Below are 24,190 nucleotides of genomic sequence, written 5' to 3' on the forward strand. Positions count from 1 at the left end.
AGTGAAGAAGATTTAAGTAACAATATGTTAGCTCATTGTTATAGAGCTCAACTGTAAGTGTAATTGTAGTAAATAAGAGGGTTCCACCACCGGTTGGTACGAGGTTTGTTCAGGAAGTTCTTTTTTATACTTCTTGTATTACCAATTCCAGCATTTTAACATAACCACCACTCTACCATTCATATCTATAATGCTGTCCAGGGAAGGGCGAGAGAAGGAAGGCATACATTTTTTTTTAAATGATCTTTAGCCAGAAGTGTATTATACAGCAAGTAATTTTATTTTGTTTCTCTGTTCATGAGGGAGTTTTGTATAATGACTTGTTATATAGCCGTGATACTGTGAGAGCCAATGTATTCTTTGTGAAATAGCATGTTTGGCTGTTGGGAGCTCAGTTTGTGTCAGTCAGCAGAACATCTATTATCCACAAATTGATTTATTGCATGTGCAATTATACACATGCTGAGAGCCACTGTTGCTGTGGAATAGTGGCCAGATGCCCTGCAAAAACTGTTCTGACTAATTGAATTTTCAACCTGAGATGTGCGGAATTCTCCTGAAAATCTGGATAATGTTTGCGCTTTTAATCTCCGCGGTAAGTTCAGCCTAGTTACATCAGGCCTCACTGAAGCCTTGAACCAACACCAACCTGGCAGCTACACTGCAGTTGTGCCGTCCATCAGCTTTCCGTTCTGTTCTCCCTCCCTCTTGTTACAGTTATAATAGTCAAAGGCGGACCCTGATCATTTCCTACAAAATCTAGGAAATTATTCACATGAGCAGCATACTTGCCTGCATTGTATTCACAATGATAGGATGTTACTTCCCCCTAGTACCGATGAATTCTACTGTATATTTAATCTAATGAATGACACTGTCACCTACAGTGAGGGAGTTCAGCAGGTAAGCAGCATGTTATCAAAGACACATGATGATATGGGACTGTTGTTCTCAGCTGGATTTTGCAATACAGGGCCAAAATTTCCTATAATTTATCTGACTGGTGCTCATTTTTCTCTTTGAACAGACTAGGTTAAGATTTCACCAATATTTCAGTAGACTTCCTTTACCTGTTTGTGTTCTGTAGAATTTTCTTTTGGGAGCTAGAAGTTGTGTTCCATTGATCTCTTTCAGAAATTAGTGCATCTTTAAAGGGAAAGGATAACCTACAGGCAGTACTTTTTGATGAACGTATTCTCCTTTTTTATAGAAAAGAAAACACATCAAAACCAAATGTTAGCATGTCAAATTTGCTGACAGCAAGAAAATAGATATAGAGAATGCAGCAAAAGACTTAGATCAGTTGTCCAATTAGGCAAACAACTGGCAAATGAAATTTTGCACTGTTAAAAGTAAAATATTGTACATTGACTGAAAAAAATTGAAAGAATACAGTGAATGTGTTACATTTGGTATAGGGAGACTTAGAAAAGGACCTGCGATTGATGCTGGATTCATCACTTTCAATGTCCAGTTGACGTGGCAAAGCAACTAAATAGAATGCCAATGGCATGAACATTTCCACTCTCCAGAAGTTATGTTGGGGGTTGGCAGATCACTCACCAAACCACACTTGGAGTACCATCTTCAATTCTGGCCACCATGTCACAAGAAAGATATACAAGCATTGGCGAAGGTACCAAAAAAGCCAGACTCATGCCATTAAAGGGAATGAGCTTTGAGGAAAGATTAGAAATGCTCAAGACCTATAAGCTATAAAGATGATGGTTAGGGAGGAACCTTGCCAGGGTGTGTATATATAACATAGCAAATAGTATTGCTAAGATGAAACTGAAATATTACTTTGAATTAAGCTAGGACCAACAGGCATAAAGTTAAATTAATAAAAAGTAAATTTAACACATACATGCTGGATTCTACAATGGGAGATTAAGGAGAATAGAGGAGATGAGCTTCAATGGGCCAAATGGTAAATTTTCGTCCTTGATTTTTCGTATATTCTTATATCAGTTAAGAAACCCACTGCTGCTCCAACCATCCTTACAATGATTTATCAATAACCGTATTTCTGTGAGCCTTTTATGTTTGACTAAATCTTTATTTATTTTAAACATTGACATAATTTGATCATGTTTTGAGGGGAAGCAGCTTTAAGAATGAAATCTTTTTTTTAAAAAACCTTGGAAGTGGCTGTTTCATTTTTGACTTAAAATGGTAGACAGAAATTTGTTCAGAGGTCATGTTTTGTTCCAAATTTAAGCTTTGAGAGTTGCACCAATGTTCTTCTACCAGACCTCTCTGGCCCAGAAAGATAAGGCCTTCACAGCAGAGGCAGATACAAGGTACACTTAAGGTGAGGAGTGTTGTCACTGGGACAGATGGATTTTGTATTCTGCACCTATGTTTTCAATCAGCACTTTTGGTGCTATCAGAAATCAACTTAAATTAATGCAGAGTAGGTGTTTTTCAAAAGGTGATACATTTTTCATTGTAAAAACAGCTCAAGTTTTTGGTGTTAAGTGACAAGTCTTCAAATAGAAAGTTGAGAATTTTATTTTTAAACATGGTCCTGATTTCAAATTTTAATTTTCATAAGACTATGAAGTCTACTTATCGTGATCCCTAGATTTAAATCTTGCCATTTAATCTAGGAGTTTCTGCATTCTAATTCTGAACAAATCACTTAATTGTCCACAATGCTTCTTTTAAAATTAAACTTTGATGCATGGAAGACTTAATTTAAAATATTTATTTCAACTTAATCTCATAATATTTTCAGCATTAAAATGAAGTATTGTGGATTCCCCAAATTTTTTTTACAATAAAGCTGGTAGGTCTGGCAGCAGATTATTTAACAAACAATTGTCTGTTTTTAATAAAATACAACATTATTATACATCCAAATATTAGTCATAACAATATTTTTTTGGGTTATAAAGTAATCTGGTTAAAGTTGTGGCACACATATAATGCCCTCCTATATAGGAAGGGCAGTGTTTCCTTTAGGGTGCGAGTTGTTCAACACAGTGCCAGTGAGCATTGAATACAGATGCGCATAATAATGCCTTATGGAACCTTGCTTTCTCCTGTAGCATTTTAAAAGGTAATGAAACCATATATGTAGGTACAATGTTAAGTGCTTTTTCAACATTGTTAAACATAATGCTTCTTTAACAAAGCACATGGCCTGCATTTGAAAGAATCCTACACTTTCGATCCTTTGTTTTCGATACTTCTGTGTCCATGGGGAATGTGTGACTTCGTGAGCAGAGTATTATTCAGGCTTGACCATCATTACTGCACTTTTCAGAGAGTAGGAACCCCCTCGAAATTCAGCCCAGTAAACTCCATCTTGGTACTTGCTGCGATAATGACCTCCACGATACCACACTCCATTCAGATTAGAGTGTGCACAGGCATTGTACCACCAGCCACCTTTGTGGAAATGAGCACAGTTTCCTAAGGAGGGAACAGAAGTTAATATATGTGTTCCTGCATTAGTTCCATTCCAGCTATTCAATGCAAAGTGTCCAAAGTTTCAGATAATTGTTTTTTGGAAGAGGCAAAGCTGGCCCTCTTAGTTTTATCCCCAAACCTTTTATCTTGTGCAACAGGGCAGTTGATCTCTGTCAAAAATGAAGCAATTTTGTCTTATTTTATTTTGGTTGCTGTCCCTTTAAATCACTCGCAATACACAAACAGTTTAAAAGACCATTGTTCCAACCTAAATCTATAATAAATTGAAATTCTTAAATCTGCATACACTTTCTGTCATCTATTTTAAATTCCTGTGTGCACATTCATATTGTAAACTGCGTATGTAAACTTGTCATACTGTAATTACACTGTCCTGCCAATTGCAGGGAGGTGCAAAGCCGAGTTGCACCTCCCTGCCCGAGAAGCTGTGAGATGCAACTCAGCTTTGCACCTCCCAGCTTCTCAGGCTGTACGACAGCGAATCCTTGTGCTCCAACCAACTCTACGTCCCTGCTTTCCAAATATTTGTAAGTTTTTCAATTACTGAAAGAATGAAAAAGGAATTTGCATTTATATGGCGTCAGGATGTCCCAAAATGCTTTACAACCAATAAAGTACTTTTGAGCATAGTCGCTGTTGTAATTTAAGAAATGTGGCAGCCAATTTACGCACAGCAAGATGCCACAAACAGCAATGAGACAATGCCTATATAATCTGTTTTATTGATGTTGGTTGAGGGATTGGCCACGACACCAGGGAGAACTCCCCTGCTCGTCTTCGAATAGTTCCATGGGATCTTGTATGTTCACTTGAGAGGGCAGACGTGACCTCAGTTAAACGTCTCTTTTGAAATACGAATTTAACTATAAATAATAATATAAAATCAAAGTATTATCTGGCAAGTGGGTCGGTAACCAGAAGTCATAGATTTAAAATAATTGGTAAAGGAACTAGAGAGGAAATGAGGAGAATTTTTTTCACACAGAGTTGTTAACACTAGAACGCACTACCTGAAAGGGTGTGGAAGCAGTTTCCATACAAACTTTCAAAAGGCAATTGAACATGTACTTGAAGAGGACTAATTTGCAGCGTTATGGGGAAAAAGCGAGGGTGTGGGACTAAATTAGACAGCTGTTTCAAAGAGCCGGCACAGGCACAAATGGACGAATGGCCTCCTTCTGTGCTTTAAGATTCTATGATTCTAAAAATAAGAACAGGGTGTATGACTTCAAAATGGGAACTGAATTAAGTCTGTACAGCCTGGTCCAATTATCCCTTGTCCTCTAATCCTACTGCACCTATAGACTATAATTGGTCTTGCTTCCCCAGATGCAATGCTGCGGTAGGTCTACTAGTTGGTGCAAATGTGCGAGGTTTGATGGTTTGGTTCCAAGGTTACAGGCTTCAGAGAGGTGCCAATCCTCATTCTTTACATGTATACACATTATGTGGTTCATTTACATCTCTGATGGCCAATTATTTTTGAATCCAAGTGTCAATTGTTGAAATCCGACAAACCTGGGCAGCCATTAAGTGTTGGAACTATTCATTAAACAAAGTTAACAAAGGATAGTTGTGCTGAGTGAAATTGAATCAAACTGATGGGAATAGAACAGAAAGATATGGTAGACTAGCTAGCTCCTGCAGTTAGAAGAATTGCAAAAGAAGAAAGCACTACATCTGTAAAAGAATAGCTGAGCATACAGATTTCAAACATGAGGTAAGAATCTTGAGGCATAAGATTTTCAGTAGCTAATGCAATTGACAGAAAGATTGTTCTGTTCGTTAGCCTGGGTGCGTTACAAAAGCTTACCGAGATATAAAGACACTCTCAAAAGGCACAGGGAGTTGGGACTTAGCTATAAGAAGGAGCTAAAACTATGAAAGCCTAAAGATCTAGAATAAATAAGGTGGTAAAGGCCCCAAAATGAAATAAGTTCTTCCGAGGATTCTACCTATGCCACTCTTGAGCTGGGTGACAGAAGGTGTGGAGAAGTACCACAATCTCTCCTGATGACGAGATTCCTGAACCCTGGTTGTGGTCTCCCTACATTGACTATTCTGAGGTGAAGAATTCAGTGGGTTGGAGATATGCAACATGCTACAGTAATGTATTGGCTTTCTTTTAATTAAAATTCAATATGCTGCATTTGAATGATTAATTTTTCATATGCTTTTGCTCTTGCTGTTACTTACTCTGTATCAACAAACCCCACACCATCAATTGCAATAAAAAGCACAGCTTGATCATCAGGACTAATTTCCAGATGTTGTGCTTACACAAATATTGTTCTGCAGCACAGTAAGAGATGTTTATAAAATATATCATTTGTTAGCAAAGGTATTCCAAACCACGCTTCATTAATCTGTTTCCACCACCTCCCTTCAAACTTACAAAATAATTTTTTGAAAAGTGTGGCATGCTTCTACAATGTTGCAAATGCGAAAATAAAAATGCTTTTGATTGCTTTTCCAGACAGATAGCCCTGCAAAACATGTTGAAGCCATAAATTCCCCTGATGGAACATGCTGTTTTTCCATATACCCTGAGCCCTAAATTGCACATTTGGCTTTCAAATGCACATGTTTTGTCATAGACAGCAGTGGTTTATCTGTTAACCCTTTTAGCAGTCCATACTGAAAGGACTAGCTGGGAACTAGGTAGAAAAATACTTCTGCTTCATTAATACAAAATATTTACATGAATCCCAGCAAACTAAATTTGTATATTTTTGTAATTATTTTAAATTTAAGAGGAGTGTTTATCTTTTCACCTCAGCTGAGGCCAATAACATTGCTCTTAAAATGTGTAGGAAAATCAGTTGAAGACTTCAGTACTAAGCCTCACCGTTAAAAGCTTCAGGTTGACAAGTTTTGACGATTGAAATGCAATTAGGACTGGTGCTGGCAGTGATTTTTAAATTGTGTAAAATTTTGCCTTAATAGTTTTGAAGTTTTATAGCGCAGATATTTCTTGTGTGCATTCCACATTACAGCACCTTCACTGTGGTAGCCTTGTGGCAGCAGCACTAAGTCAAGTCATTAACGGTAAATGAGACAGTGTGACTGCTGTTGGAGGAGCAGATAGCCACCTCCCAGGAAGTTTTGCAAGATGCCTACAAGGACAGCAGTGCCGATATCAGCAACTATACACAGCAATCCGCCCACTTCTGTTGCTGCCAGTGCTTTGGAATCAGTATTGCAATGTAAATGGGGACAGATCCCATAGTACGTGGTATACTGCAGAATCGCTTCAAGTAGAAGGATCTATGCAATATAAGGAAGGACATATGAGAGATAAAAATCAAAGAAATCTCTTCCACCACTAATCCAGCTCTTTTGCATAACTTGTCACAAATAATGCCACCATTAATTTATGCTTCATATTTGTGTTGTTAAATGCGCTCACTATACACAACCGTTCGATACTACTCAAGAACTGTACCTGAGTATGAATCTCTGTCTCTGTCAAGTGTTGTAAACTGCTTGCCATTGTGCCATATTAAAGAGTCTCCTGCATTCCCTTGATAGCTGCCAACTCGTAGTCTGTAGTTATCATCCTCATCCTCCGTTCTGAAGGCAGTATACTCAGCATAGACTTTCTTATCATTCCAGTCTTCCAATTTAATGTATAGCTTGTAATTTCCCTGAGCAGTCAGCCTGTAAATATTCTCCAGTCCAAGCCAGTGTTCCCCGTCGATGTTGCCAAAACCTCTCTGAAATCAGACAGAATCCTATCAGATTATAATCACAATTATATATTTGGTGTTTTCAAACAGATGTGTTTTTTCTATTAACCCACTAAATTGCTCAGTGCAGTCTTCTGTTAGGAATGCTTTTAATGGTACATTGAATATATGAACTGTAATTAGGTTTATGATATTTCTTGAGACAATACTGACATGGTCAAAGCTGCCTATTATATTTTATAAAATAACTTTTCAAGGCAGACACACATTGATGTTTTTGTGAGCATTGCTATACAGTTACTTGGACCCTCAGTTACAACTTGGATAAACAGCAGTATTTTCTTGGCTTGCAAGTTAATAAAACGGTGGCTTAAAAAGCAAGCCCACGAGTGTTGTCTGTGTATTTTCATTTTTCCCCTCTGTGGTAAGGACTGTAACTGAAAATGACAGCATTATGGTAAATGTTCGCAGTATTCATTATTTAAAGTTATTTGATCAAAATTTGCATCTACACTTTGTAATCAAAGTGCACTGTTTTGCTGGTGAGATATTTTGAGGAGCACTAACATCTGGGGACTTATGCCAAAATTGGGAGACCTGTCCCACAGACTAGCCAAGCAACAGCCTGATATAGGTTTTATTATCTTAATGGCGAGAAACTGGAAAGTACTGCAGTACAAAGGGATCTGGGAGTCCTAGTGCAAGAAAATCAAAAGGTTAGTATGCAGGTGCAGCAGGTGATCAAGAAGGCCAACGGAATGTTGGCTTTTATTGCTAGGGGGATAGAATATAAAAACAAGGAGGTATTGCTGCAGTTATATAAGGTATTGGTGAGACCACACCTGGAATACTGCATACAGTTTTGGTCTCCATACTTAAGAAAAGACATACTTGCTCTCGAGGCAGTACAAAGAAGGTTCACTCGGTTAATCCCGGGGATGAGGGGGCTTACATATGAGGAGAGGTCGAGTAGATTGGGACTCTACTCATTGGAGTTCAGAAGAATGAGAGGCGATCTTATTGAAACATATAAGATTGTGAAGGGGCTTGATCGGGTGGATGCAGTAAGGATGTTCCCAAGGATGGGTGAAACTAGAACGAGGGGGCATAATCTTAGAATAAGGGGCTGCTCTTTCAAAACTGAGATGAGGAGAAACTTCTTCACTCAGAGGGTAGTAGGTCTGTGGAATTTGCTGCCCCAGGAAGCTACATCATTAAATAAATTTAAAACAGAAATAGACAGTTTCCTGGAAGTAAAGGGAATTAGGGGTTACGGGGAACGGGCAGGAAATTGGACATGAATTTAGATTTGAGGTTAGGATCAGATCAGCCATGATCTTATTGAATGGCTGAGCAGGCTCAAGGGGCCGATTGGCCTACTCCTGCTCCTATTTCTTATGTTCTTATAGCCGTACTCACAGAATCATACCTTTCAGCCCATGTCCCAGACTCTTCCATCGTCATCCCCGGGTATGTCCTGTCCCACCGATAGGACAGACACCAGAGTTGGCGATACAGTGGTATACAGTCAGGAGGGAGTGGCCCTGGGAGTCCTCAACATTAACTCCAGGCCCCATGAAATCTCAAGGCATCAGGTCAAACATGCGCAAGGAAACCTCCTGCTGATTACCACCTACCGCCCTCCCTCAGCTGATAAACCAGTCCTCCTCCATGTTGAGCACCACTTGGAGGAAGCACTGAGGGTAGCAAGGGCACAGAACGTACTCCGGGTGGGGGACTTCAATGTCCATCACCAAGAGTGGCTCGGTAGCACCACAACTGACCGAGCTGGCCGAGTCCTGAAGGACATAGCTGCCAGACTGGGCCTGTGGCAGGTGGTGAGCGAACCAGTACGAGGGAAAAACTTACTTGACCTCGTCCTCACCAATCTACCTGTCGCAGATGTGCCTGTTCATGACAGTATTGTTAGGAGTGATCACCGCACAGTCCTTATGGAGATGAAGTCCCGTCTTCACACTGAGGACACCATCCAACGTGTTGTGTGGCACTACCACTGTGCTAAATGGGATAGATTCGGAACAGATCTAGCAGCTCAAAACTGGGCATCCATGCGATGCTGTGGGTCATCAGCAGCAGCAGAATTGTATTCCAGCACAATCTGTAACCTCATGGCCCGGCATATTCCTCACTCTACCATTACCAACAAGCCAGGGGATCAACCCTGGTTCAATGAGGAGTGTGGAAGAGCATGCCAGGAGTAACACCAGGTGTACCTAAAAATGAGGTGCCAACCTGGTGAAGCTACAGCATTGGACTACGTGCATGCTAAACAGCGGAAGCAACATGCTATAGACAGAGCTAAGCGATTCCACAACCAACGGATCAGATCAAAGCTCTGCAGTCCTGCCACATCCAGTCGTGAATGGTGGTGGACAATTAAACAACTAACGGGAGGAGGAGGCTCTGTGAACACCCCCGTCCTCAATGATGGCAGAGTCCAGCACATGAGTGCAAAAGACAAGGCTGAAACATTTGCAACCATCTTCAGCCAGAAGTGCCAAGTGGATGATCCATCTCGGCCTCCTCCCGATATCCCCACCATTGCAGAAGCCAGTCTTCAGCCAGTTCAATTCACGAATTTATTCATTATCAAGAAACAACTGAGTTCACTAGATACAGCAAAGGCTATGAGCCCCGACAACATCCCGCCTGTGCTGCTGAAGACTTGTGCTCCAGAACTAGCTGTGCCTCTAGCGAAGCTGTTCCAGTACAGCTACAACACTGGCATCTACCCGACAATGTGGAAAATTGCCCAGGTATGTCCTGAACACAAAAAGCAGGACAAATTCAATCCGGCCAATTACCGCCCCATCAGTCTACTCTCAATCGTCAGCACAGTGAGGGAAGGTGTCGTCGACAGTGCTATCAAGCAGCACTTACTCACCAATAACCTGCTCAATGATGCTCAGTTTAGATTCCGCCAGGTCCACTTGGCTCCAGGCCTCATTACAGCCTTGGTCCAAACATGGACAAAAGAGCTGAATTCCAGAGGTGAGGTGAGAGTTACTGCCCTTGACATCAAGGCAGCATTTGACCAAGTGTGGCACCAAGGAGCCCGAGTAAAATTGAAGTCAATGGGAATCAGGGGGAAAACTCTCCAGAGGCTGGAGTCATACCTAGCACAAAGGAAGATGGTAGTGGTTGTTGGAGGCCAATCGTCTCAGCCCCAGGACATTGCTGCAGGAGTTCCTTAGGGCAGTTTCTTGGGCCCAACCATCTTCAGCTGCTTCATCAACAATCGTCCCTCCATCATAAGGTCAGAAATGGGGATTATGGCTGATAATTGCAAAGTGTTTAGATCTATTCGCAACCCCTCAAATAATGAAGCAGTCCGTGCCAGCATGCAGCAAGACCTGGACAACATCCAGGCTTGGGCTGATAAGTGGCAAGTAACATTCGCGCCAGACAAGTTCCAGGCAATGACCATCTCCAACAAGAGAGAGTCTAACCACCTCGCCTTTACATTCAACGGCATTACCATCGCTGAATCCCCCACCATCAACATCCTGGGGGTCACCATTGACCAGAAACTTAACTGGACCAGCCACATAAATACTGTGGCTTCCAGAGCAGGTCAGAGGCTGGGAATTCTACGGCGAGTGACTCACCTCCTGACTCCCCAAAGCCTTTTCACCATCTACAAGGCACAAGTCAGGAGTGTGATGGAATACTCTCCACTTGTCTGGATGAGTGCAGCTCCAACAACACTCAAGAAGCTCAACACCATCCAGGACAAAGCAGCCTGCTTGAATGGCACCCCATCCACCACCCTAAACATTCACTCCCTTCACCACCGGCTGCAGTGTGTACCATCTACATGATGCACTGCAGCAACTCGCAAAGGCTTCTTCAACAGCTCCTCCCAAACCCACGACCTCTACCACCTCTGAGGACAAGGGCAGCAAGCACGTGGGAACACCACCACCTGCACGTTCCCCTCCAAGTCACACACCAGCCCGACTTGGAAGTATTTCCCTTTTCCTTCACCGTCGCTGGGTCAAAATCCTAGAGCCCCCTACCTAACGGCACTGTGGGAGAACCTTCACCACATGGACTGCAGTGGTTCAAAAAGGCGGCTCACTGCCACCTTCTCAAGGGCAATTAGGGATAGGCAATAAATGCAGGCCTTGCCAGTGACGCCCACATCCCATGGAGGAATAAGAAAAGATATCTGAAGCGGATGAGACACAATCAAGTGGTTAAAACAGAATTTTCATGAAAAACAGAATAATTTCTCATACTCGTGAAGCAATGTTAAGGTTCAGTCATTCTTGCCGAGTCACCATTATCTTCACACATTATAGACCTACTCAACTGTTGGGAGCCCACAGCTGACATCACCTTGTGGCTTCATAGGGTACAGCCAGACTTGCATTCTTTTATATTTCTGGATGTCAAACAGGGACGTCCAAGGTTGGGAATTCTTGGACTGATTAAATACACAGCAGTACTCAGTTGGTACAGAATTTTGCAGTCTTGTATATCCACAATTGATAATATTATCAATCAGTGGAGCTGTGGCTAGTAGAGAGTTTGTAACCTGAAATGCCTTTTGTACAGCAGCTTACAGGCTCACAGTTCTAATTTCCTCCACACTGTGTGTACTGAATCATAACTGGGCCTCTATGGGGAGATGCTAAACAGAGGCGCAATCCCGCAAAGAAGAAAAGAAATATTGGAGGGTCAGTTGCACAGGCTGTTTTTTGCACACCTTCCAAAGATTGGCAGTAGAGCAGTTTATGAAAATAAATTAGCCAAACAGACTTGATATTAAGTTACTGTTTCTTTGCTTCTCTTTCACCATTTGCCTTTGCTTCAGGCTTCATCTTTCTGTCTCTCTCTGCTGTTTCTTAGCCATCTTAGTGAAAAGCTCTGAGACACTACTTTATTTAAAACAAGATGAGCCTGGAGACAGTGTCTGAGCTGTGCTGATTGTGAGAGAGTTTTGAAAGTTATTGGGATCATAAATAAAATGTTATACTTGTAATTTATGAAAGAGTTGGCAAGTCTTGATACAACTTATTTTTAACCAGAATAAAATCCTCTGTAACTGCAATTTTTGAGTAAAGCCACCCCCCCCTCCCAAAAATACTAATTGAGTCATGGCTACAGTGAAATAAGTGTTAGAAACTAGTGTACACAATGCTTTATAAGATTAGTTCAGATTGAATCACAGAAATTTCAGCACAGAGGGAGGCATTTGATCCTATGCCAATACTGTTAAGTTAGGTTTCTGTTGATAGTGCCAAACAAATTAATTTAAAACCCTAAATGACTTTGGGCCTGGCGAAGCATGGAATTTGTGTCTGAATTAAGCACTTAAACCTTTTGAGGACCAAACCATTTTTGGAAAGCTATTCACAATCTATATCAATGATTTGGATGAGGGGACCAAATGTAATATTTCCAAGTTTGCTGATGACACAAAACTAGATGGAATTGTGAGTTGTGAGGAGGATGCAAAGAGGCTTCAAGGGGATATAGACAGGCTAGGTGAGTGGGCAAGAACATGGCAGATGGAATATAATGTGGAAAAATGTGAATTTGTCCACTTTGGTAGGAAAAACAGAAATGCAGAGTATTTTTTAAATGGTGAGAGATTGGGAAATATTATTCAAAGGGACCTGGGTGTCCTTGTACATGAGTCACTGAAAGCTAACATGCAGGTGAAGCAAGCAATTAGGAAGGCCAGTAGTATGTTGGCCTTTATTACATAAGTACAGGAGTAAAAATGCCTTACGACAATTATATAGGGCCTTGGTGAGACCGCACCTGGAGTATTGTGTACAATTTTGGTCTCCTTACCTTAGAAAGGATATACTTGCCATAGAGGGAGTGCAACGAAGGTTCACCAGACTGATTCCTGGGATGGCGGAATTGTGTGAGGAGAGATTGAGTAGACTAGGCCTGTGTTCTCTCGAGTTTAGAAGAATGAGAGACGATCTTGTTGAAACATACAAAATTCTTACATGGCTCGACAGGGTAGATGTAGGGAGGATGTTTCCCCTGGCTGGGGAGTCTAGAACCAGGGGTCACAGTCTCAGAATAAGGGGTAGACCATTTAGGACTGAGATGAGGAGAAATTTCTTCACTCAGAGGGTGGTGAATCTTTGGAATTCCCTGCCACAGAGGGCTGTGGAGGCTCTGTCATTGAGTACATTCAAAACAGAGATCGATAGATTTCTAGATATTAAAGGCATCAAGAGATATGGGGATCGTGCAGGAAAATGGTGTTGAGTTAGAAGATCAACCATGACCTTGTTGAATGTTGGAGCAGGCTCGAGAGGCCGGATGGCCGACTCCTGCTCCTATTTCTTATGTTCTTATGGGCCAAAATCAAAAGGGAGCAACAGTGATGCTTTGGTTGAATATCCTGGCAAGGCTTATGTTCCAGGTCACACCATGGGAAATGGAAAGGGTTACCAGAGAGCTGGAACTTGTGAAACTGTATCCCACCATCTTCAGGAGAAGATAGAATATTAGAAAAAGTTTGTACGATATGTTTGTACGAATTTGGAAATAATTTGTGGACCATTGCACCAAATTAAAACTCTCATTAGTTAGGATATAATTCAGTCATCAACTAACTTTCAAGATCAACAATCTTAAGCACCCAATTTGGTTTAGTGCCATAGTTGACTGTTTAATTCCGATGGCTTTTGTTTCTGCAATTCTGCAAATTTAGCAATTATTTTCTGATGTTTGGTGCAGAATTATGAGGAGGAGGAGGATTCAAGTGGTTAGCAGACTGTTTACCTTGGTTGTCAACTTGATGCACTACCTCTTAGCAGATTACAGCAATAAAATGTGCACACTTGTCTTGCCCAAAGTCACCTTATTGGAGCCTAAGGGGACCATAGGAATGGGAATAGGCCATTCAGCCCTTTGAGCCTGTAAGTCATTCAATTAGATCATGGCTGATCTATATTTTAACTCAATCTACTCACCTTGGTTCCGTAATCCTTAATACCCTTACCTAACAAAAAACTATCAATCTGCGCTTTAAAATTTTCAATTGACCCCCAGCCTCATCAGCTGTTTGGGGGACAGTGTGAGAAGAAGTGCTATCTGACATCACCCCTGAACAGCCTACCTCTAATTTTAAGGTTGTGCCCTCTTGTTCTGGACTCCCCCCCCCCCCCCCCCCCCCCCCAGAGGAAATAGTTTCTCTCTACCCTTTCATTTCCTTTGATCATCTCAAACACCTCAATTAGATCACCCCTTAATCTATATTCCTAACATAAGCCTACTGTGAGTAACCTGCCCTCATAATTTAACCCTTTTAGCCCAGGTATCATTTTGGTGAGATCTTATGCAAGAGTTAGAAATGAACATGGAGCTGGGTGCTGATTATTTGACCTGTGCTTCCTTTGAGTGTAGCTCCCTGTTATGGGCGCAGAATTGGTGAATTTACCCGTGTATTTCACCTTTCACATAGTCATAATGTAAAACTATTTTATTCCTGTGTTCCATTTACTGTGATTAATATTTTAGAACTGGAAAGAACAAGTGTGTGGTAGGGCACTAGATTGAACACGGGCCTTTCAGCTGTGGTACCTGGGATTGAATAACTGGACAAAAGTCTAATTTGGCTATTTTTAGGGGCGATATCCTGCCTGTCCAACCTCTTTGGAAGAATTAAATGTTATCTTCTGTCCATAAAATTCAATCCCCTTAATAGTATATATTTTTAAAATGAAGATTGTGTCGTTTTATGCCTGTGATGAACAGTGTAGAGTGTAAGGTTCAATAACTGGGTGCCAGACCCTGGGCTCGTTGATTGTTTTGGTAAATGGAACTCCAGTCAAACTAATTGACTTTCCCTGCTCGAAGCCATAGCTGTTTGCAATAATGAGAGTCTACTACAAGAGAAAATCATTGCATTCAAGCTAGTTGGAAGCACCCCTTACATGCCTGCACACAGGTTAAACAAATTCTCAAATATTGCCAGTGTGGGGATATCAGAAGCCAGTATTTTTATTGCTAGCCCTTTTTCATTGGGAATTATATCCATATTAGTAGGTTGCTGCTTGGTTTAGTTCAAGTTCTCATTTAATTTAGATTTGTAGAGAAAAAAAAAGTTACCTACTTAACATAGATAGTTCTATAAGATGCTAGAGGAGTTAAGTATTTTACCTGCAGTATCAACATTTTTCTGATTTGCTATCTTCCTGATGTTCTTTTATTTCCCCCTTTTTTTTGTCCAAAATTACCATTCAGAACATGCAACTGATAAAATAAATTTCAGGATGTCTGAAAAGTTCCTTTTGTGCCTCTGGGGTTGATGCATCAAATTGCATTGTTATTATGTAAACAAGTATTGTATCAGCAAGATATACTAGTGTCTTCGTGGTGCATTTCATTTCACAACTTTTCAGGTATAGTCTTTGGGCATGTTTGTTGTTTTTTGCTGTTTTGTTCTTTAAATTTCCCATTCAGCCACATATTTTTGATGTCATTTCGGTGGCTCATTTGCAAATTAGTAGAAATATTTTTTAAAAACACAATCTGCAAATGCTGGTATTGAGTAGTTTTGACAAGCCCCAATTGTCGTAACTTGCACCTATAGTACGCTGCAAGTCAGGGCAGTGATGATGTTATTCTGGTCTGATGAACATGTATTTTACATGTGAAATTTTGACATCTGTGATGTTGAGATTTTCTTGCTTGGATATACAGTGAAGTAGTTTATTCAGAGAAATCAATAACCTTAAGATTTTGAACAAGGCTTTTGTGAAAAAACATTCATAGTTAATAGTACATTTCTTCATAATGGTCAGCCTGGAAAAATATCCTTTTCAAATTGTTCAGTCTAACCACCATCATCACTTGGTCTAATAGCCTATTCAGCATCTCTCAGTTCTTTCTGCCAGCCATGTCTTATGTCTATATCCTATCGGTTTCAGCTTTTCATTTTCTGCTTATTTGAAATCCTCTGCCTTGCATAACCACTCACCTCAACATGCATTTACTCTTGGTGAGTGTTCTGCACTGCTTCCTTTGGATAAAATGGACTTTACTTTGTTTTTTCATGGTGGAATGCCTGAACCCAATGGCTTGGCTGAGAAATGACTGGAACTCATGCGTGTTGGCAAACGATTTGAATATTCTCCTTTTATATGGAACTTGGGATGCCTGACTTTTAAGTGGTTTGGCTGAGAGCTGCCGGACCTCATTGTACATTCTGGCAGGTGGTTTTGAGTTAACCGCCTCTAATGGGACTCCGCAATGTGACCTGTTTGCTCCCGAGGTGATTTGAATGGAGTCAGTCTCCTGTTAGCACCACTCATGATGTTACTGCAGGGGTGGTTCCGCACAATGCCTGTTCCTAGGTTGCCACGCACTCATTTTTAATATAATAAAACTTGGAAACCAGGGACAGTTTTATCAATGAAAACACAGTTATCTCACTTTGTAAGATTTGACAATTTGCACGAATGTAGTCCCCTGTTAACAGCTCATGTGCTGTTCACAATCTAGTCTGCTGTTGAAGCCACCGTTGTGCTACAGGGAAGACCAGAACTAACAGTACGTTTTTCAGTCATAATAGATTTCCTTTGTAATCTCTAAGCATAACATAATGGCTTCTGTTGCAACTTCAATTTCAGAGAAATTGACATTCTTCAGAAAACATGTGGTCATTCTAGTTTAACTGCAAATAATGGTTACTGCTTTATTTCCTGCCCCCCTTCCAATCACCATGTTTTTAGTAAGAACAAATTTTGCAGTCATGCAGCTTTATGTGATGTTGTGAACATCTGTGACAGGCATGCTATACAGAATTGCCCTGAATTGGCACAAAAGGAGGCCATACTGGTCAAGGTTGTCAGAAAACAAAAATGCTATGCAGCAGTGGTTTTCAAACTGAAGTCCACAAATGGCTCCCAAGGGGCCCGTGAGGTTTTAACACAAAATCTGGATTTCTGTCAATACATCTGTAATTTGGACAGATTGGTATTTCAAGCACAACGTTTCTGTTGCCAACACTAATAAAAAATATTCTGTGGCCATAGAACTCTCCACCATTTGGTCATTATAGGTGCCTCTTGGAAGTTTTCGACCAGGTTCCACTGAAGTGTTGTCAATATTTGCAGGGTATCCCGCGCACTTGAAAGTTTGAAAATCATTGCCATGTACGAGCAGTACGATTGTCCACGGCTGGAATTTGGCATGTTTTCAGTGTGGTGGGAGGGAGGTGTACAATGTATCTTGACCAAACCTGGCCCATGAGATGTACATACTGTCACCAACTCCAAAGTGTGTTGTCACTCACCTTGACAAACACAAATGCCCACTAACAAAATAAGCAAAGTTCTTGACAGGTTTACCTTGTAGTTCTCCCAGTTCCTGAAGAAGTTGACTGCCCCATCAACCCTACGCTGGATTACCGTCCAGCCTCCCTGATCATGGCTGTGGTCACACCAAACTTGCATTAGTTTAGCGGTGCCTTCTGGTTTGATTAGGTACATGCCACTGTTTGCATATCCAGCTTGCCGGACATGGTAGCAATCCTTCCAGGGACCTGTGTAAAGAGACAGTGATCACCAACCCCTTCTATTTATGCAAGCATATTGCTATTAAAGCCATCTATCTCTTGTAACCAGAAAAATATATCATCCTGCTTATTCTTAATGAACTTGTGAGCAAAAAAAGATACTCCAAAATGTTTTAGAACATCAAATTAGATTGACAAATTTAAAAAAAGCTTAATTTAAAGTTTCATAGAGAGATAGCTTTTAGCTACATCAGCTGTATGTTAGAAGACCTCAGCTAACTTCATTGGAAAAATACACTGACTTCATTTTTTTGTTTGTTTTTAAATGTTGTTTTTGGTACACAGAGTTGGAGAGCATGCACTCCAAAAAAAAAAATATCGGTAAAGCATTACAGAGTCGTACATTCATAAAGGTAGCGTAGTTAGTCTTAACAGTTGGAGCTTGGTTCAAGTGGTGTCCAATCTATATCAAATAGTGGTGGGCTATGACTGGAAACATGGGGAAATACCAGAACCGCCAACTAAACCAGGACGGAGTGTTCTCTCTGCCCTGGGAGTTTACTCGTAATGTGAAGGATTTTGAAGAGACTTGAACTACATTTTAACAATTTACTTGATACAGACAGCGAGTATACTGATGCATTCATAAGTGAGGACTTTCTCATAGATTGGCCAAACTTGGTATTTCCTGCATTCTCCATTGCTCATTCTGCTTATTTCACAATTCTAAGTGGATTAAAGTTGCTTTTTAGTATTTTGAAAACTCAACACTGAAGAAATTTAAGCCACTTTGTGACAGGAAGAAGCATCTTTGACTTCAGAACAGCTATAACATACGGAAAAAATTAGTGTGCAGAGCAGCACAAATTCATCATGTTGTGCCTTTCGCAACAACATGGAAGAATACAAACCTGAAACTATGAGCACAGACAACACGAATGTACTATGTGTGCTTCTATTTCCCTTAAAGAAAAAGAGGGAGGATGTGACTCCTTGTCTACTAGTTTCCCCATATAAGTTTGGAACAGAATGAGATAAACTATTAATGACAGTTTTACCTGAAGATTTATCCTGTCCTCAATTTTTGTGCTGTAGCAAGATTGATGGTTTAACCCAGCAAGCCTCTCTCAACCTTTGATCGCACGCATTTATTGAGAACAGACTGGTTCCATGGTGAAACTGCCATTTAATCCGTTCTCTGGGTTAAGTGTTATTTCTCCAGTCAAGCAGCATTTATTCTGTAGTCGTTATTCCCCCACACCTCTGTGCTCCCAAACAAGTTATCAAATATTGTTCCATATTTCTATACTTGGGTTTCAAGAATCAAAGCATCATGTCACTGTTAGTGCAAATCCCTGAAGCTATTTCATTTAAATTTCCAGTGATTAGAAAGTAACAGTTGGAGGTGTGCATAACTATGAACTTCTATTCACAGTATATTCTCTGGTGAAAGAATGCAGCTGTGGAGAAAAATAGTCTTGGTGCTGAAGTACCCCAGGCAGTTAGACCGGCTAATTTCATATTTGGATTCTTACTGGTGACCATTCTCTGTTGGATTTACTTTTCAGAAATCTGAACCTGAATTTTCTTTTTGTTCATAGAATCATTCAGCCCATCGAATCTGCACCAGCTCTATGCAAGAGCAATTCAGCTAGTCCCACTCCCCCGCCCTTTTCCCATAGCCCTGCAAATTTTTTACTTTCAAGTACTTATCCAGTTCCCTTTTGAAGGTCATGATTGAATCTGCCTCCACCACCCCCTTGGGCAGAGCAGTCCAGATCCTAACCACTCGTTCATCAATAAAATTAAATTCAAGAGTCTTCCTCCGAGATTTATAGATTTTCTTTTATCGCTAATAAAACAGCAGCACCTTTTTCACAAAGATGTTTCTTTGCAACATCTCAAAAGACAGTTAGTGGAGCTTTGAGCTTTGCAGACAGACTATCAGGTTGATATTTTTGTTGGTTTTTGTAAGGAAATACCATTAATTAACAACAATAAGGTACTGGAAAACTAGTTTTTTCCCTAATGTTTATTCTTCGGAGTAAAATGTAAAATAGAAATATTTTAACTCAACAAGCTATTTGAGGATGTGGTCAGTGGTGTTTAGTCTGGGACGACAGAGTATTCTCAGTGACGGGAATTTAGGGAGTTGATTGGTATTCCATAGGAAGATTTATGACTGCATCAGAATGGAGAATAATTTAACCAATAATGTACCATTAGGACTAAGGTTGTTGCTGTCAACCTGTGTATAATTAATCCTTTATCACTTGAGCTGACGATCTTTTTTTTTCAACAGCACTGAATCTGTATCTTAAGAAATGGCTTGCAAAGAAATTGAGGCTTGTGTTTAATAAATGAAGGCAGATCCTAAAATGAATGATGACCCGCTTTGACCAGTTTTACAAAATCTTTTCATTTGTAGAGACCAATTACAAGCTTTGTGGGGACTCACTACCCAACAGGTCCCAGGAGATGATAAACTCTCCACTTCACTTTAAAATATGAAGTGTTTTACAAGTTATTCTAAATATGATTTTCTCAAGATTAATTTGATTTGAATAACGATTATTGTAATTGGGCAAGTACTTTAGTTTGGAAACGGAGTGCATGAGTTCTGCTGCCTCTTTCGAGACCATTTAATGACATGATAATTTTTCAATAAGCATTAACATTTTTTTTTCAAGAAAACAGAATTGAGTATTGGTGTTCTAATTTGCACCTTACATTATGTCTAGGGATGGCAGCTTTTCAAGAGCTTGAGTTGAAACGTTTACCGGGAATCTGACAATGTTTACTTCCTGTTTTGCGCTCTTGAGAGACTGTAGCAGCTCAGGTGCTAATATTATCAGGGTAACATTTGATATGGAACAGCAACTTATCCTTGACTGGCTTCTGAAATGGAAGTCATGATGTTGGAGCTTGAGTTGCAAGCAGGTGCTTGGCTGTGGAATAAACCCAATCAGTGAGGGTATCAGCATTGTGGGAAAAGGATGGACATGAGAAATGTTGGGAAATTTTGCATCTTATTTGAGATAGAAGAGCGTGAGAGTTAAATAGTAGACAATGTTAGATGCTAGAGTTGTGTGGGGAAGCCTGTTTGCTGGAACAAAAACAGCGAGAGAGTTCAAGAAGCTAAGACCCTGTGAAAGACCCCAAAAGCAGTTATTAAATTGTGATCCTGTTTCCTGAAGTGACTTTTTTTCAAGATGCTGTTATGGATGACTAATTCAGTACTTCAGATTTTGGAGACCATTTTAAAGTATTTTTGTTATAAACTGTCACAATAATTAATTCAATCAAAGCCCTACATTGATGTATATTATTTATTACACTTGATAAAGCAAGTAATTTTATTTCTATATTTATATTGATCTATATATTTATATTGATCATAAAAATCTTCCATTTGCACGTACTTCCTGTCAACTTTTCCCATTATGAAGAGCCAGAGGCGATATGAGGGACAAAGTTTTTACGCAGCAAGTACTGCGCGAAAGGGTGGTGGAAGCAGATTCAGTAGTAACGTTCAAAAGGGAATTGGATAAATACTTGAAGGGAAAAATGTGCAGGGCTAAGGGGAAAGAGTGGGGGAGTGGGACTAATTGGATAGCTCTTTTAAAGAGCCTTCACAGGCATGCTGGACAGAATGGTCTCCTCCTGTGCTGTACCTACTATAATACTGTGTCCACATTTTTAGTGAAAAATGCCCATACAAACTTGTCACACTATAATTACATCTTCCTGCCAGTAGTGGCGCTGCAGATCCACCACTGGAAGAGGGGTATAATAACAATGGGCCAAATCTTGCTGGAACGAGCATCTCACTGCATACATCGTCCGTTAGACTTTTACCTGCACCTTTCAGCTCGAACTTCTGCTGTTCAAAGTTCAGCCAATGGACCAATGGTGTATCTCCTTAACCAATGAGATTTAAAGATTGAGAAAGAAACAGGAACGACGGAGAAGGAGGGTGAATTAGAGTCAAATCAGGTAAAGAGGAAAAAAAAGAGGGAAAGAAAGATAGGATTAAGAGAGAGAGAAAAAAAAGAGGCAAAGGAAAAGTAAGAAAAAAAAATTAAAATTAAATTTTTTAAATCTTGAAGAAGAATTTACTACATGCAGGAATGAGATTGACCGGTTTAAATTATTCCCTTTCTGGGCCAGAGAGGTTGATTGGCACTGCATTAACAATTATCATGTTGTTAAAATGGTACTTATGCCCTTAATCACCAGCCCGAACTTTCTGCAGTGAGTTTAATGAACAAGTAATGTTAAAATCGAGCAAGTTCTTAAAAATAAGGAGGAAGCTAAGGGCGAGATGCCGTTTGTGCGAAGCAAACAGCGGAGTGGCGTAAATCCACCAGCAAGTTCTGGAGCTTCGCAACTCACAGTGTATCCCCTGAATTTGCTGGCTGATTAATAACGGCATGCGTCATTAACACACTGTTATTTTTTCAGCAAGACCCGGCCCAATGTTGATGTCACACTTCAGCTTGAAGTAAAATAGCAGCAAGATCAATGTCATAGGGAACATATGAATCAGAAGCAAGAAAGGCAGTTGGAAAACTGCCAGTGAGAAATTACAAGCAAAATACTGGAAATCTGAAATAAAAACAGAAAATGCTCGAAATGCTCAGCAAGTCAGGCAGTGTCTGTGGAGAAAGAAACAGAGTTAATGTTTCAGATCAATGACCTTTCAACCTGAAACATTAATTCTGTTTCTTTCTCCACAGATGCTGCCTGACTTGCTGAGTATTTCCAGCATTTTCTGTTTTTATAAGGAGAAATTACTATGGCTTCATACATTATACATCTATTGTAGTTTTTGTTTATGTTTGAATTATAACCATTCTATTAATTTTTCTGAGAATCAAATTATGTTTGTATAACAGTATTTCAGTTTGTGTGTTTTTGAAGATAATTTGAATAAAAACTGGACAATGAACTGAAGTTGGCATTCAACTACTAAAGTTTGAAAGGAAAGCTTTTATTTAGAAAGTATGTCAAGTTGAGAGAGACAGACAGAAAGGAAGAGACAGAGAATCTTTTCCCATCTGAATTTGAGCTCTTCAAATAAAGGACAAATGAGTTGAGTTTTGAAAGATTCCTGGGCAAACAGGCTCTCATCAAGATCACCCATACTTGGTTGCTGGTTAGAAAATGTAAACATTTTAATTAATGACAACTAAGCGCAAGAGATACTCGTCACGCACATTGAGGAACCAGTCGCAACGCACTGAATTCATTATTTGCTGAGATCTCTTGAGAACTTACAAACCAGTGCTACCACAAAAGTTCCTTCCCCGACCTATGCTGTCAGGCTCATGCCTTTCCCCTGCTCCTCTCTCTACTGCTGACAAACTCCAGGAATCAACCTTCACATTCCATCACTATAAATAAAGAGCTAAATACTGCACGTGCTGAAATGGTAATTTATCTGTTCTCTCCACAAATGCTGACTAACTTGAGTGTTTCTAGCATTTTTTAATTTTCCCCCACATTCCACCCTCCTGTACCATAACTACTAAACTACCATACCCTTTTTTGGTTATGGTAGAAGTCTAGTATATCTGAAATACATGAAAATAAGTAGATCATAGAAGTTACAACATGGAAACAGGCCCTTCGGCCCAACATGTCCATGTCGCCCAGTTTATACCACTAAGCTAGTCCCAATTGCCTGCACTTGGCCCATATCCCTCTATACCCATCTTACCCATGTAACTGTCCAAATGCTTTTTAAAAGACAAAATTGTACCCGCCTCTACTACTGCCTCTGGCAGCTCGTTCCAGACACTCACCACCCTTTGAGTGAAAAAATTGCCCCTCTGGACCCTTTTGTATCTCTCCCCTCTCACCTTAAATCTATGCCCCCTCGTTATAGACTCCCCTACCTTTGGGAAAAGATTTTGACTACCTACCTTATCTATGCCCCTCATTATTTTATAGACTTCTATAAGATGTTGCTTTTTTAATAGACTCTGCAGCCCGTGCTATTCTTGCACAATTTCTTGTGAGTAGAATTGGTGTTACATCACAAATAATTGTTGTCCTGACTTAATGGTACACTTTTTATTTAATCATCACCAGAATTATGCTATTGAAGTCTATAATAAAGCCAGGAAATAGTGTGGGAGTTAGAACCTTCTGACCATAGCCAGGTTAGACCAGTATGTGCAGCACTTGACTTGACTGCATCAGTATCTGAATGTTATTAGTCCCAATGCAGGACTGCTTCAGAAAGCAGTTGCGCAATGCCAGCTGCAGACCCAGCGCTGTAGAAGCTATCTGGTTTATGTTGCAGGGTGGTTTCTGTAGTGTCAGAACCGGTTTGAGCCAAGTGCACATGTGCAAGGTAGCACAGATGCAATTTTCAACTTGTTTGTGACCTTTTGCCAGGATTTGTTCTCTTCCCAGTGGCTGGGGAAGGTGCAGTGCAGGCCTTTGGGAAGAAGATACGCTTTGCTGGCCTTTATGGGGTGAGCATGAATAGTTCCATGACTCAGCCTGCTGCAATCAAAAACATGGGTGCCTCTGACAA

General features: G+C 40.3%; 2 protein-coding genes across 4 annotated transcripts in view; one reads left to right on the forward strand and one right to left on the reverse strand.

The window, feature by feature from the left end:
- The window catches only part of ralgps2 (Ral GEF with PH domain and SH3 binding motif 2), a 413,674-nt gene that overhangs the window by 259,979 nt on the left and 129,505 nt on the right, over positions 1-24,190 (forward strand). The gene's annotated exons all lie outside the window — the stretch shown is intronic.
- The window catches only part of angptl1a (angiopoietin-like 1a), a 58,940-nt gene continuing 37,440 nt past the window's right edge, over positions 2,691-24,190 (reverse strand). The window contains exons 3-5 of the mRNA XM_067990775.1: positions 17,477-17,670; positions 6,884-7,154; positions 2,691-3,420 (exon numbers count right to left, since the gene is read on the reverse strand). Coding sequence (XP_067846876.1) covers positions 3,236-3,420; positions 6,884-7,154; positions 17,477-17,670 — 650 coding nt within the window. The 3' untranslated portion in view covers positions 2,691-3,235. The remainder of the gene's footprint in view (positions 3,421-6,883; positions 7,155-17,476; positions 17,671-24,190) is intronic.

The sequence above is a fragment of the Heptranchias perlo genome, chromosome 9 (assembly GCF_035084215.1).
Source record: "Heptranchias perlo isolate sHepPer1 chromosome 9, sHepPer1.hap1, whole genome shotgun sequence".
In the NCBI taxonomy this organism is placed as follows: Eukaryota; Metazoa; Chordata; class Chondrichthyes; order Hexanchiformes; family Hexanchidae; genus Heptranchias; species Heptranchias perlo.